Source organism: Psittacula echo, assembly GCF_963264785.1.
Source record: "Psittacula echo genome assembly, chromosome: 20".
NCBI classification, from domain to species: Eukaryota; Metazoa; Chordata; class Aves; order Psittaciformes; family Psittacidae; genus Psittacula; species Psittacula echo.
This window is the reverse complement of record NC_137756.1, coordinates 492,991-507,916: the sequence shown is the minus strand read 5'-3', so window position 1 is coordinate 507,916 and position 14,926 is coordinate 492,991. Positions and strand designations below refer to the sequence as shown.

Genomic DNA, 14,926 nt, shown 5'->3' with positions numbered 1-14,926 from the left:
CTGAAGAGATTACAATACTCCCGGTTAAGGTTGCTTTAATGATCGGCTGTGTATGTCAGGGACTAAAGGTCGGAGGAAAAACAATTAACATCCGAGATAATCATATAGACTGTAAATATTCAGCAGTGCATAGTATGGGACATTTTGTCTGGGCAACTAGTGATGGAACCTGGACCACCCAGCTATCCATGGAAGGTCCAGTCAAAGAGATCACTCTGGGATTACCCACCCTCTGTCCAATTTGGAAGAAATCACCATTTAAAGGCAAATTGGAAACCCTACAAATTCAAACAAGAAGAGAGATAGGCAATGATGATAGCAATGATGAAGACACTTGGCAGGAACCTTCTACGGGAGTCAAAGTAGGATGGGCTTTAGAATCCCTATTCGCCCAAGTGGCAGCATACCGAAATAGAGAAATGATTGACAACCTGATTGGTCAAACGGAAAGATTAGCTAGAATAACAAAGAAGGGATTCAGAGATTTAAATTTGCAATTACAAGCTGTCCTGGTTTAGCAGTAGCAGTCATTTTTTCTACTGGTGCAGTGCTGTGTTTTGACTTTTGGCCTGGGAATAATACTGATAAAGCTGATGTTTTCAGTTGCTGGTCAGAATGTTTTCCCTGAGCAAGGACTTTGTGAGTCTCATGCTCTGCCAGGGAGGAGGAGGGGCCGGGAGGAAGCAGGGACAGGACACCTGACCCAAACTAGCCAAAGAGGTATTCCATACCACAGCACGTCATGCCCAGGATGTAGAACTGAGAGTTCCCGGAAGGGCTGGATCATGGCGGGGTGGGGGTGAGGTACCGGTTGGTGAGCGGTTGTATTCTCTTGCTTGTTATTTCCTTTATCATTATTACTATTAGTGGTAGCAGTAGTGATTTGTGTTATACCTTAGTTATTAAACTGTTCTTATCTCAACCCGTGGGAGTTGCATTCTTTTGATTCTCCTCCCCGTCCCTCCAGAAGCGGAGGGAAGAAAGGTGGGGGGGGGGGGGAAGTGGACTTCGTGGCTCTGATTTACGGCCTGGGCTTAAACCACGACAGTTCTTTTTGGCGCCCAACGTGGGGCACGAAGGGTTGAGATAACGACAGATCTGACTGAGGCACAATGCTGATTTATGGGCTCTCAAAGTTGTTCTTTTTGATACCACAGTTTCTGTATGTCGTAGCTTGCTTGGAACCGGTATTTGCTGTGTTAGTGTTTATCAAGTGTGGGCCTTGGGCTAAGGTTCTTGTTTCATTGTACTTTATGGTAATGGCTTGTAATGCGGGCGGGGTCCGGCCGCAGGGCGGGATGGACGTGGCCGTGGACTTGTACCTGGCCGTCCCGCTGCTCTTCACTGTCCTGGCCCTCGTCCTTGCCTCCATCTTCGTGAGGCTGCGGGGAGCTGAGGGGGAGCGGCCCCGGGAGCCGGCGGCGGCCGAGGCAGCCCGGGAGAGGGGCCCCGGGGACCAAGCGGCGGCGGGAGCGGGGCCGGAGGCCGGGAAGGAGGCGGCTGCCGAGCAGCGGGAGGAGGCGGTGGAGGAGCCGAGCCCCACGGCTGAGCCCAGCCCCGCGGCGGCCGAGAGCATCCCCCAGCAGCCGTCTGCCGAGCCCCGTGAGCCTGAGCCCCAGGAGGATGCAGGAGGCCACGCAGCGCTTTCCAGCAAGGCAGAGGAGGAATATCTGGACTCAGAAAAAGAGAAGCTGGTGGTGAGAAAGCCTTCAAGCACAACAGCAGCTACAGCCCCAGTGACAAGTACAGCAGCATCATCTGAGAGTTCTGAAGGTTTTGAATGGCCTTTGGGTACCCTTGGGACCTGCCTGCTGATTGTGATGGGGATCACCATGTTGGCACACACACAGAGTGTGTTCTACCCACGACCATTTTGTCTGATCCCGAGAGTTAAGCAGAGTCAGGTTTGGGTCTTGTCTGGGGTTAGACAATACAGGGGGACCGAGAGGTTTTCCCCAAGGCTGGACAGTCATGAGTGTCAGGGTGTGTGGGACAGTATGGGCGAGTATCTAATCCACTGGGCCCCTCCAATGCTTTGGAAGCATCGGAGATAGAAGGCAGCTGTGTGGAGTCCCCGACGACAAGTTGCAGAGACTGCTGCAGGGGAGGGTGAATTATTTTAAGCCTGATGGGCCCATCCATCAGGGCGGAGATGCAACATAGAGATGGACTCATGATCGAGGGGTGGACTTTGCAATGGGCCTCTCCTGCTCTGAAAGACTGTTACAAGAGATGGAGCCCACCATCATGGACCGAATGGACTCAGCAGCTTTATAGGGATTGGTCCATGCACTAAGATAAGAGTGCACTGAGATGAGAGTGAGGGTATATGGAAAATGTGGGATCTGAGCATGACGTGAATGGTATGGAATAAGGGGTGGATACTGTCCTGGTTTAGCAGTAGCAGTCATTTTTTCTACTGGTGCAGTGCTGTGTTTTGACTTTTGGCCTGGGAATAATACTGATAAAGCTGATGTTTTCAGTTGCTGGTCAGAATGTTTTCCCTGAGCAAGGACTTTGTGAGTCTCATGCTCTGCCAGGGAGGAGGAGGGGCCGGGAGGAAGCAGGGACAGGACACCTGACCCAAACTAGCCAAAGAGGTATTCCATACCACAGCACGTCATGCCCAGGATGTAGAACTGAGAGTTCCCGGAAGGGCTGGATCATGGCGGGGTGGGGGTGAGGTACCAGTTGGTGAGCGGTTGTATTCTCTTGCTTGTTATTTCCTTTATCATTATTACTATTAGTGGTAGCAGTAGTGATTTGTGTTATACCTTAGTTATTAAACTGTTCTTATCTCAACCCATGGGAGTTGCATTCTTTTGATTCTCCTCCCCGTCCCTCCAGAAGCGGAGGGAAGAAAGGTGGGGGGGGGGGGAAGTGGACTTCGTGGCTCTGATTTACGGCCTGGGCTTAAACCACGACACAAGCGACAACTAAAACGACCTTGCAGAACAGAATAGCATTAGACATGTTGCTACTTAAAGAGCATGGTGTCTGTGGATATTTGAAAGACAGAATGGACCATTGCTGCATTCACATTCCCAATGTGACAGCAGACATAGAACATGGTATTTCCCAACTGACTGAAGTTGAACAAGAGGCAGGAAAGGAAAGAAAGGAAATTGAACAAAATTGGGTTGGAGCATTATTTGACAGTTTGGGCCTTCATTTTACTGGATGGGTTCGTTCCCTCATACAAACTGTAATCATGATACTAATTGTGTTTTCAATGATATATCTGATGTATCTCTGCATTCAAAAGGAAATAGCCCGCAATAAAGAATGGACTCATTGAAAAATAAGGGCGGTGACAAGAGAGTATCCGACTTATACAGCACCACCACCTGCATATCAGGAAACGACTGCTTAAATTGGAAAGTGAAAATACTTGCTAAGATGAAGTATTTTCAAAGGGGGGAAATGTTAGGGCACAGATAAAATTTTATGTTAAATATAATCATATAGCCATTCTAGCAGTCACTATATTTGACAAGTTTGTAAAACCAATAGAAAGCCTTTATGCATATGTTAAAATTTGTAACTTTGCTGTACTGCACCTTAGTTATTTTATAACTGTTCCAATAGGTGATTGTGTTTAAAATCATAGATCAAAGCTTCATACATTGAACACTACAATTGTGTTGGTTTGTATCTTATTTACTTTCTAACTAAATGTTATACTGGTAGCCTTAGGAATAGAAACAAATGTGTAGGAAGGAATGTACTGTGAAACTCCAACTTAGCAGAACCAAAGATTGAACCACATACCAAGGGCAACCAAGTGAGGATCAAAGGATGGTGCGTCCACATAATGGTTGGGGCCCATCCAAAGAAGGGAGAGGTGAAAAGGACAGAGTGAGGAAGACTCCTTACTTCATCAGGGCGACCACCAGAGGGGGCTGCGCAAGCGCAGAAGAGGCTGATGTCATAATGGACTGATGAAGCAATCCCTGATGGATATGTATTAGTTAGTGTAGCAACCGATGTTGAATATGCATTAATTGTAAAACTTTTAAAGTATAAATCGCGAACGCGATGTGACGAGGCTGGAACCAGATTTGGGTGCGTACCCCTGGTTCTCGGCGCCTTAATAAAGCACCTCATATAACCATTCTGGTGGTTATGTGTTTGTCTTGACGCTAACACCAGCACCCAGTGTGGGGGTCCCATGGAGAGGTCCCAGCACCCACTGGGGGGGGCTCATGGCTGGGTCCCAGAACCCATTATGGAGGATCCCATGGGGGGGTCTCATGGGGGGGTGCCAGCACCCATTAGGGAGGTCCTACAGGAGAGCCCATGCACGGGGTCCCAGCACCCATTAGTGGGGGTCCCATGGGTTGAGTGCCAGCAACCATGGCAGGAGACCCACTGAGGGGATCCCATGGTGGGGACCTAGCACCCATTGGGAGGGGTCCAGTAGGGAGGTTCCATGGGGGGTGCCAGCACCCACTGAGGGGGTCCCAGCACACATTGGGGGAGGTCCCATAGAGGGGGCCCATGGGGGTTCAGCAAGCCCTGACTCCACCGGGTGTGTGGGGGGGAAGGTTGGGGGGCTCCCAGTGCTCCCAGTGGAACTGACGGGGACCCTCCCATTGCCTCCCATTGGGACCCCTTCCATTGTCTCCCATTGGGACCCTCCCATTACCCCCAGTTGGGAACTTCTCATTGCCTCCCATTGGGACCCCTTCCATTGTCTCCCACTGGGACCCTCCCAACCAAAGGATTCCCTTGGCCCTGTAAGAGGTCCCCATGGACACCTGTAGACACCCAAGAGGTCCCCATCACCACCAAGAGGGCCCTATGGGCACCCAGAGGCACCCAAAGGTTCCCCATGGCCACATAGAAGGTCCCCATGGCCACCCACAGACACCCAAGAGGTCCCCAAGGGCACCCAAAAGATCCCCATGACCATGCACAGGCACACAAGGGATCCCCATGAGCACCCATAGGCCTCCAAGAGGGCCCTATGAGCACCCATAGGCACCCAAGGGGTTCCCATGGCCCCATAGGAGGGCCCCATGGGCACCCAGAGGCACCCAAGAGGGCCCCATGGTCACCAACATGTCCCCAGGGCCACCCATAGGCACCAAAGAGGGCCCCATGGGCACCCATAATCACCCAAAGGGTCCCCATGGGCACCCATAGACACCCAAGAGGTCCCAATGGCCACTCAAGATGTCCCTATAGACCCCAGGAGGTCCCCATGTCCCCCAGGGCAGCTCAGGGACCACCTTTGCGTCCCCACATCCCTCCCTAACACCCCTTGGCCTTCACCTTCTCCATCCCCATCCCATTGCCATGGTTCCCTCTGAGACTCCCCCAAGGCTCCCCACATCCCCCTATGCCCCCCATAGCACCCATTGCTGCTCCCATCCCCATCCTATTGCCCTGGCACACTCTGAGACACCCCCAAGGCTCCCCACATCCCCCTATGCCCCCCATAGTACCCACTGATGCTCTCCATCCCCATCCCATTGCCCTGGTTCCCTCTGAGACATCCCCAAGGGTCCCCATCTCCACCTATATCCCTCCTTGATGCCCATTGACCTTCTCCATCCTCATCCCATTGCCCTGGCACCCTCTGAGACTCCCCCAAGGCTCCCCACATCCCCCTAGGCCCCCATAGCACCCATTGACCTTATCCATCCCCATCCCATTGACCTGGCACCCTTTGATACACCCCCAAGGCTCCCCACATCCCTCTATGTCCCCCCCCATAGCACCCATTGATGTTCTCCATCCCCATCCCCTCCCTTCCCCACCTGAGCCCTATGGCGAGGCTGCGCAGGGCGGCTCCACACCCGGTACCCGTGGGGTTGAAGGGGATGCGGTCCCCCCAGGGACCCCCGGCTGCAGCTGAGAAGTGCCTGGGGGTGGGGGCAGAGGGGTGAGACCCCCCATGACATCCCCAGGCCCCCCCATGACATCCCCATGCCCCCCCCATGAACCCCTTACTCCCCCCGATCCCTTTATGACCCCCCCCAGACCCCCCCACCCAGGATGCTCGTGGGTCCCAGTTTGCTCCCCTCCATGTCCCCCATCACGGCCACGTAGCGCCGGGCCAGCTCCTGCAGCAGTGCTTCCCCCTCCAGCCCTGCGGGGGCGGTAGTGAGAACCCCCCCACCCCTCCATCCAGGGCACCCATACGCAAGGGCACCCCCATGGATCCTCAATAGGGGAGGGAAAAGGGACACCCCACCCCCAACATGGACCCCCACAAGTGGGGGGAGCATCACCCCATAGACACCCCATGGGTATAATGGGGACCCCCAACACCACCCCTGGACTCCCCCCATAGAGCCCAAGGCATAGAACAGGGGTCTCCAATCCCAACCCCCCAGGGCACCCACTCATTAGAACAGGGATGCTCCAACCCCATCCCAGAACACCATGGGTGGGCTGAGGTACAATGGGAGCCCCATCCCTTGGGACGCCATCCCTTGGGGATCCCATCCCTTGGGTACCCAATCCCTTGGGACCCCATCCTTGGCTACCCAATCCCGTGGGACCGCATCTCCTTGGGACCCCTTCCCTTGGGGACCCCATCCCTTAGGACCCCATCCCTTGTGAAGCCATCCCCTTCGGACCACATCCCTTGGGACCCCATCCCTTAGGACCCCATCCTTTGGGTACCCCATCCCTTGCAACCCCATCCCTGAGGACCCCATCCCTTGTGACCCCATACCCTGGGAAACCAATCCCTTGGGACCCAATCCCTTGTGGACCCCACCCTTTGTGGACCCCACCCCCTGTGCGTCCCATCCCTTGGGTACCCCATCTCCTGATGACCCCATCCCTTGGGGACCCCGGCTTCCCAGCCTCTGCTTTGGGCCAAAAAGAGGTGGAATGAGGCCCAGGTTGTTGTTAAAAGCCAGTTTTGCGGGGGGGCTTGGGAGTTCAAATGGTGCCAAATCCATGGAGTTGGGGGGGAGAGTTGGGGAAAAGAAGGGATTGGAAAGGGATTGGGGCAGAAGGAATGGGGTATGTGGGGTGCTCCTGGAAGCGGGCACAGTTGGAAGGGGCACCCTGCTCTATGGAAGGTGCCCTTGCCCATGGCAGGGGTTGGAGCTGGATGAGCTTTAAGGTGCCTTCAACCCAACCCATTCCATGGTTCCATGGTTCCATGACTCCGTGATGTCAGACCTCCGTGCTGCAGTGTGGATGTTCCCTGGTGTAGGGAATCTTAAGAAGGAGCTGGTGGCACAAGGGACCTCCAGAGCATCCCACAAGCAGAGCATCCCATAGGGATTCAGAGCATCCCACAAGCAGAGCATCCCATAGGGGTTCAGAGCATCCCATATGCAGAGCATCCCACAGGGATTCAGAGCATCCCACAAGCAGAGAATCCTCTAGGAGTTCAGAGCATCCCATAGGAATTCAGAGCATCCCACAGAGCTCCAGAGCATCCCAAAGGGATTCAGAGCATCCTACGGAGCTCCAGACCATCCCACAAGCAGAGCATCCTATAGGGGTTCAGAGCATCCCATAGGGATTCAGATCATACCAAGCCTATCAGAACCCCCCATCTCCCCATGGAACCCCCCATGGCTCCCCCCACGGAAGCCCCCCCATGGAACCTACCTCTCTATGACATCAGCCCCAGCACCAAGGGATCTGCATCCAGCACCTGTATCCCTGGGGCAGTTGCGCTTTGGGCGCAGTGGTGGTGGCAGCTCCTTGGTGGCAGCTCCTTGGTGGCAGCTCCTTGGTGTCACCCTCAGTGGTGTTGGCAGCGATGCTTTGGCTCCATGTCCTCCTCCTGCTGGCCTTGGCCTGGCTGGTGCATGGCTCCTGGGACAGCTGTGGGTGAGTGGCTCCAGGCTCCGGGGCTCCTGGCATTCCATAGGGAGATGCTGCTGCTCCCAACCATGGTCACACCAATGGGGTGGTGGGATTGGGAGAGCCCCGCTTCCTCACCATCACAACATGCAGTGGCACAGCTCAGCTACAGGGCACCCCATAGGGTCCCTTGTCCCTGCAGCATCCTATGGGGCAGGATGATGCTCATCTATGGGATACCCCTTGTCCCTGCGGCAGACTATGAGTCAGGATGATGCTCATCTATGGGACACTCCATAGGGTCCCTTGTTCCTGCAGCACCCAATGGAGCGGGACAATGCTCGCCCTTCATCCCTAACCATCGAGTGTTGGGTTTCTGCTTCCAGGGGGACCTGCGGTACCCGTCCCATGGCTGATTATTATGGGATGTCGCGCATCGTCGGAGGCGTGGCTGCTCACCAGGGCGCCTGGCCATGGATGGTCAGCATCCAGTTCCCCACGGCCACCGGCGTCTCGCACATCTGTGGAGGTTCCCTCATCACCCCCCAATGGGTCCTCACAGCCGCTCACTGCTTCATCGGGCAAAAGTAAGGGGGAGAAGTAATTCCAGACATAGGGAATAGCCAAGGAGCAGCTCCCGTCCCGTCCTCTTCCCCATCCTGGATGCACTGGGAAGAGCACTCAGGAGAAGGCTGCTTCCAGCTTGACGGCCCTTGAGCCTAAGGCGTGCTGGGGCAGTGCTTTCCTTTGGGAAGCAGCAGGAATGTGGCTCCTTCCCACCCCTCTTCTCCACAGAATGGATTAGAATAGAATGGAATGGAATGGGATGGAATGGAACAGGATGGATCATGGAATGGGTTGGGTGGGAAAGGAGCTTGGATCATCCACTTCCAACCTGTTGCCATGGGCAGGGATGCCTTCCACAGAGCAGCTTCCTCCAAGCTGGCCTTCAACACTTCCAGGGATGAAGCATCCAAACCTTCTCCATTCATCCCATCCCAGTGTCCCAGCACCCTCATAGGGAATCCCTTCCTTATCTCCAACCTGCAATTCCCAGTCGGAACCCATCACCTCTTGACCTCCGGCTCCAATCCCTGCTCTTCCACTCCCTCCCAGCTTCACCACGGATTGGTTCGTGATGGTCGGAATCACGGACCTGGCTTGGGCCGATTCCGAGACCCAGAAACGGTGGATCCAGAAGGTCGTGGTCCATGAGTATTACACCAACATCTCCGGCGGCTTCGACATCGCCTTAGTGGAGCTGGACCAGCCGGTGCAGTGCGGGTACCACGTGCAGCTCGCCTGCGTGCCCGATGCGACGCTCAGGGTATCCCAGCTCTCCGAGTGCTTCATCAGTGGATGGGGCGCGAGGGAGGCCAGAAGTGAGTGCCCGACGGCCCCGTTGGCCTTGGAATGCCGGGACATGGATTCATGGAATGGGGTGGAAGGGAGGGTAAAGCTCATCCAGGTCTATTGGAGGTTGCTCCGCCTGCAAATGGAGCATCCCGACCTTCTCCATCCAACCCATCCCAGTGTCCCATCACTTCCTTCTCTCCAACCTGAGCTTCCCTGGTTCAGTTGGAACCCATCACCCCTTGTCCCATCGCTGAAGGTCCCTCCACGTCCTCCTTATGTTGAGGATGCAGCATCAGCAAAGGGGATGCAGCCCAGGCCGTGGGGGGGGGGGGTGCTGATGGCTCCCATTGAGCTTCTCAGCCCCCGATATCCCCAAATCCATCCCTTCTCCCCCCAATCCTGATCCCCTTTGTGTCCCCACAGCAGGGGCATCGTCCCCAACAGCCCTGCAGGAGGCCAAGGTCCGCCTCATCGATGTCCAGCTCTGCAACAGCAGCCAATGGCACCGAGGGGCCATCAAGAGCCACAACCTCTGTGCTGGGTACCCGCAGGGTGGCATCGACGCCTGCCAGGTAGGGATGTGCCACTGGGGCTCCCTTCTCCTCTCCCATCAAAAGGGCCTTGCTCTGCACCCCCCTTTATCTCAGCTTCGGAAGTGCATCCAGCTCCTGGTCCATCTCCCTGCGCAGGGATCATAGAGGTTGGAGGAGAGCTTTAAGAGCATTGAGATTCCACCACTAAACCATGTCATGAGCATGGATTCATGGAATGCGTTGCGTTGGGAAGGAGCTTGAATCTTCCATTTTAAGCAAGGGGCATGGACGCCTTCCATTAGAAAAGGTTGCTCCAGGCCCCATCCATCCTTCTCCATCCAAGCCATCCCAGTGTCCCACCACCCTCATAAGGAACAAATTCTCCTTATCTCCAACCCAAAGTCCCCTCTTCCAGTTGGAACCCATCACCCCTTGTCCTATGGCTCCAATCCATGCTGAAGGTCCCTCTCCACACCCAAAGGATGCAGGAGAACCCTTCCATCCCCATAGAATGAGAGTGGTGGTCCCCTCCGGCATTGCCAAGGCCACCCATCCCCATCCTCATTCTCTGTCCTCCTCCTCCATAGGGTGACAGTGGCGGTCCTCTCATGTGCCGGGACAAGCGCGCCAACTTCTTCTGGGTTGTGGGGCTGACGAGCTGGGGCCGCGGCTGTGCCAGGGCCAAGCAACCGGGGGTCTACACCTCGACGCAGCACTTCCATGACTGGATCCTCTACCAGCTGGGGATGTTCCGCTCCGCGGGAGCCTCCGCAACGCCCCCGACATGGAGCCACCAGCATATCTCCCATACTCCCATCCAGCAGACGATGCCGGCGCCCACGGCCTCGAGCATCAGTGATGTCTGCTCCTTCCCATACCGGGTGGTGCTGGAATTCTTCAGTCGGGTGCAGAAGTTGCTGCAGGCTCTAGGGGGGAAGAAGACTTGAGGAGTGGCATCGCTCCATAAAGTTGCCTTCTTTTCCCATAGAGAGGATGCTTTGCATGCCCCCCTCTTCTTCTGGTCCATGGGGAGGGATGGGGATGAGGGATGGAGGGCAGGGAACAGTGGGAAGAGGGAGCTGGGAATCAGGGAATCAACCAGGTTGGGAAAGACCTTCAGGAGCATCAAGTCCAACCATTGCCCCACCATTAAACCATGACATGAAGAGGGAGGGGGGACAGCTTCCATTAGACCAGGTTGCTCCAAGCCCCATCCATCCTTCTCCATCCTACCCATCCCAGTGTCCCAGTACCCATCCCAGAACCCTTTGGATCTCTCCCAGATTCCATCACTGGGGTCCCCAGTGCCAGGAGCAGGGACTGGGGCCAGGGCTCACCCTTGTCCGTGTCACTGTGTCCCCATTCACCCCAGTAACTGGCACTGAGATCCCATTCACCCCTCATCCCATTAAGATCCCATGAAGATCCTATTAAGATCCCATTAAGATCCCATTAGGACCCCATTAAAATCCCACGAGGATCCCATTAGGACACCATTAGGACCCCATCAATATCCCATTAGGATCCCTTTAAGACCCCATTAAGACCTCATTAGGATCCCATTAGGACCCCATTAATATCCCATTAAGATCCCTTGAAGACTCAATTAAGATCCCATTAGGACATCGAGAATATCACATTAGGGTAATATTAGGACCCCTTTAGGATCCCATTAAGATCCCATTAGGATCCCTCTAGGACCCCATTAAGATCCCATTGGGACCCCATTAAGATCCCATTAGGATCCATTAAGCCGGTCCCAGGACCCGGGAGGGGGTGTCCCATTGGGTTTCTTCCACTGGGTCTCGTGTGTGCCCCCATAGACCCCCCCCACATAGTGAGTGTGCAATGGGGGGGGTATGAGTGCGCAATGGGGTTGCAAAGGGATGCAATGGGGGTGCAAACCCACCCCCCCCATCCTTGCCCCCCCCCAAATTCTCCCCTTTATGGTAAAATCCCCTTTAGTGGCAGATACAAAAATAAGACCATTGGAAGCATCCATTGGGAAGGTGCTAAGCGGGGGGGGGGGGTTATTGGGGTGCACCCATCTCCACCAGTTTTTTTTTTGGGGGGGAGGCGTCCAGCTTTTGGGGGGGGCCCAATTTTGGGGGCGGGGGTCCCCATAGTGGGGGGATTCCCCCCTCCTCCACGCCCCACTTTGGCCTCGCCGATGTCCCCCCAGACGTCGAAGACGAACTCATCCGGGAAAGCGAAGTCCCCGAGCTGGGAATCCAGGGCCTGCGCCAGCGCATCCGGATCCGGAGCATCCCGGCCCAGCTCCAGCACGGTGGCGGCTGCAGGGATACAGGGATGACGATGGAGGGGAGGAACTACCATAATGGTTCAGTGGGGGGAGTGCCTGCATCCACTGGGGGGGTCACGTGGGGGGTTAAATACACGTGGGGGGGGGTCCCAGCACCCATTAGAGGGGGGTTCCATGGAGAGGGTCCAATGGGGGGGTCCAAGCACCCCTTGGGGGGGGTTCTATAGAGAGGTCCCATGGGGAGCTCACAACACCCATGAGGGGGGATTCAATGGGGGGGGCCCATGGGGGATGCCAGCACCCATTATGAGAGGTCCCATAGAGGGGTCCCTGCACCCATTGAGGCGGATTCCATGTGGGGGGTCCCAGCACCCATTAGAGGAGGTCCATAGGGGATGTCCAAGCACCCATTGAGTGAGGTTCCATAGAGGGGTCCCATGGGGGGGTCCCAGTACCCACTGGGTGGGGGTCCTGTGGGAGAGCCCATGGGGGGGCCCCAACACCCATTTGAGGGGGTTCAATAGGGAGGTTCCATGGGGGGTGCCAGCACCCACTGAGGGGGTCCCAGCACACATTGGGGGAGGTCCCATAGAGGGGGCCCATGGGGGAGTCAGCAAGCCCTGACCCCACCGGGTTGGGGGGGGGGAAGGTTGGGGGGGCTCCCAGTGGAACTGACGGGGACCTTCCCATTGCCTCCCACTGAGACCCTTCCCATTGCCTCTCGTTGGGACCCCTCCCATTGGGACCCTCCCATTGCCACCAATTGGGAACCTCCCATTACCTCCTATTGGGACCCCTCCTGTTGCCTCCTATTGGGACACTCCCACTGGGACCCCTCCCATTGTGTCCCATTGGGACCCTTCCATCATCTCCCATTGGGTCCCTTCCATTCTTCTCCCACTGTCCCCCATTGGGCCCCTGCCATTGCCCCCCCGGCCCCCTGGTGCCCAGGGAAGGCCCTGTGGGGCTCGGTGAGGTGCAGGGCAAGCTCCGCTTGCGGGGCAGCTGCTTGAGCACTTTGGCCACCTTGAAGTGCCGGGCGCCCACGAGGTGCCCATCCTTGGCTACCCAATCCCTTGGGACCGCATCCCCTTGGGACCCCTTCCCTTGGGGACCCCATCCCTTAGGATCCCATCCCTTGTGATGCCATCCCCTTGGGACCCCATCCCTTTCAACCCCATCCCTTGGGACCACATCTCCTGGGGACCCCATCCCTTGGGACCACATCCCTTGGGTTCCAAATCGTTTGGGGCCCCATCCTTGGGGACCCCATCCCTTTGGACCCCATCCCTTGCAACCCCATCCCTGGGGACCCCATCCCTTGTGACCCCATACCCTGGGAAACCAATCCCTTGGGACCCAATCCCTTGTGGACCCCACCCTTTTTGGACCCCACCTCCTGTGCATCCCATCCCTTGGGTACCCCATCTCCTGATGACCCCATCCCTTGGGGACCCCGGCTTCCCAGCCTCTGCTTTGGGCCAAAAAGAGGTGGAATGAGGCCCAGGTTGTTGTTAAAAGCCAGTTTTGGGGGGGGCCTTGGGAGTTCAAATGGTGCCAAATCCATGGAGTTGGGGGGGAGAGTTGGGGAAAAGAAGGGATTGGAAAAGGATTGGGGCAGAAGGAATGGGGTATGTGGGGTGCTCCTGGAAGCAGGCACGGTTGGAAGGGGCACCCTGCTCTATGGAAGGTGCCCTTGCCCATGGCAGGGGTTGGAGCTGGATGAGCTTTAAGGTGCCTTCAACCCAACCCATTCCATGGTTCCATGGTTCCATGACTCCGTGATGTCAGACCTCCGTGCTGCAGTGTGGATGTTCCCTGGTGTAGGGATCTTAGGAAGGAGCTGGTGGCACAAGGGACCTCCAGAGCATCCCACAAGCAGAGCATCCCAAAGGGATTCAGAGCATCCCATAGGGCTCCAGAGCATCTGTGGTGGTTTAAACCCTCTCGTCAAGTCAGCCACGCAGCCCACTCCCCCTCCCCTGCCCTTTCTTCCCCCCTCCCCTGCTCCCGGAGGGATGTGGAGGAGAATGGAAAGAACGTAACTGCCACGGCTTGGGATGGGAACAGCCCAGTAACAAAGGGATAACTGAAACCCACTGCTGCTGCCACCGATAATGACAATGATAGGAGAAATAACAAGGGAAGAGAATACGATACCTCGCACCGAAAACCAGCCCGACCGAACAGTGAGCCAGCCCCTCCGGGTAACCCCCAGTTACCTCCCGGCATGACATGCTGTGGCTAGTTTGGGTCAGGTGTCCTGTCCCTGCTTCCTCCCAGCTTCCCCTCCTCCCTGGCAGAGCATGAGACTCACAAAGTCCTTGGTCAGACCAAACATTTGAGCAGTAACTAAAAACATCGGTGTTATCAGAGCTGTTCCCAGGCTGAAAATCAGAAAAACACAGTGCTGCACCAGCTACTAAGAAGGAGAAAAAGTGACTGCTACTGCTGAACCCAGGACAGCATCCCACAGGGATTCACAGCATCCCATGAGCAGAGCATCCCATAGGGTTTCAGAGCATCCCATAAGCAAAGCATCCCACAAGCAGAGCATCCCATAGGGGCTCAGAGCATCCCACAAGCAGGGCATCCCATAGGGGTTCAGAGAATCTCACAATCAGAGCATCCCAGAGGGATTCAGAGCATTCCACAGTCAGAGCATCCCATAAGGATTCAGAGCATCCCACAAGCAGGGCATCCTGTGGGGATTCACAGCATCCCACAAGCAGAGCATCCCATAGGGGTTCAGAGCATCCCATAAGCAGAGCATCTCATAGGGATTCACAGCATCCAACAAGCAGGGCATCCCATAGGGATTCACAGCATCCAACAAGCAGGGTATCCCATAGGGATTCACGGCATCCCACAAGCAGGGCATCCCATAGGAGTTCACAGCATGTCACAAGCAGGGCATTGGAAAGGGGATGGAGAACGGCAATGGGTGCTATGGAGGGCATAGAAGTATGTGGGAACCCTTGGGGTTGTCTCG

General features: G+C 55.9%; 1 protein-coding gene across 1 annotated transcript; it reads left to right on the top strand.

Moving 5' to 3' along the window:
• Positions 1–8,190: 8,190 nt before the first annotated feature.
• On the top strand, positions 8,191–10,618 carry LOC308228658 (acrosin-like; the record flags this gene model as incomplete). The annotated part of the gene is made up of 4 exons (XM_080632058.1): positions 8,191–8,369; positions 8,899–9,164; positions 9,562–9,710; positions 10,259–10,618. The coding sequence occupies 4 exons, from the start codon at positions 8,191–8,193 to the stop codon at positions 10,616–10,618; spliced, it is 954 nt and encodes a 317-aa protein (XP_080488184.1).
• Between the last annotated feature and the right edge of the window lie 4,308 nt (positions 10,619–14,926).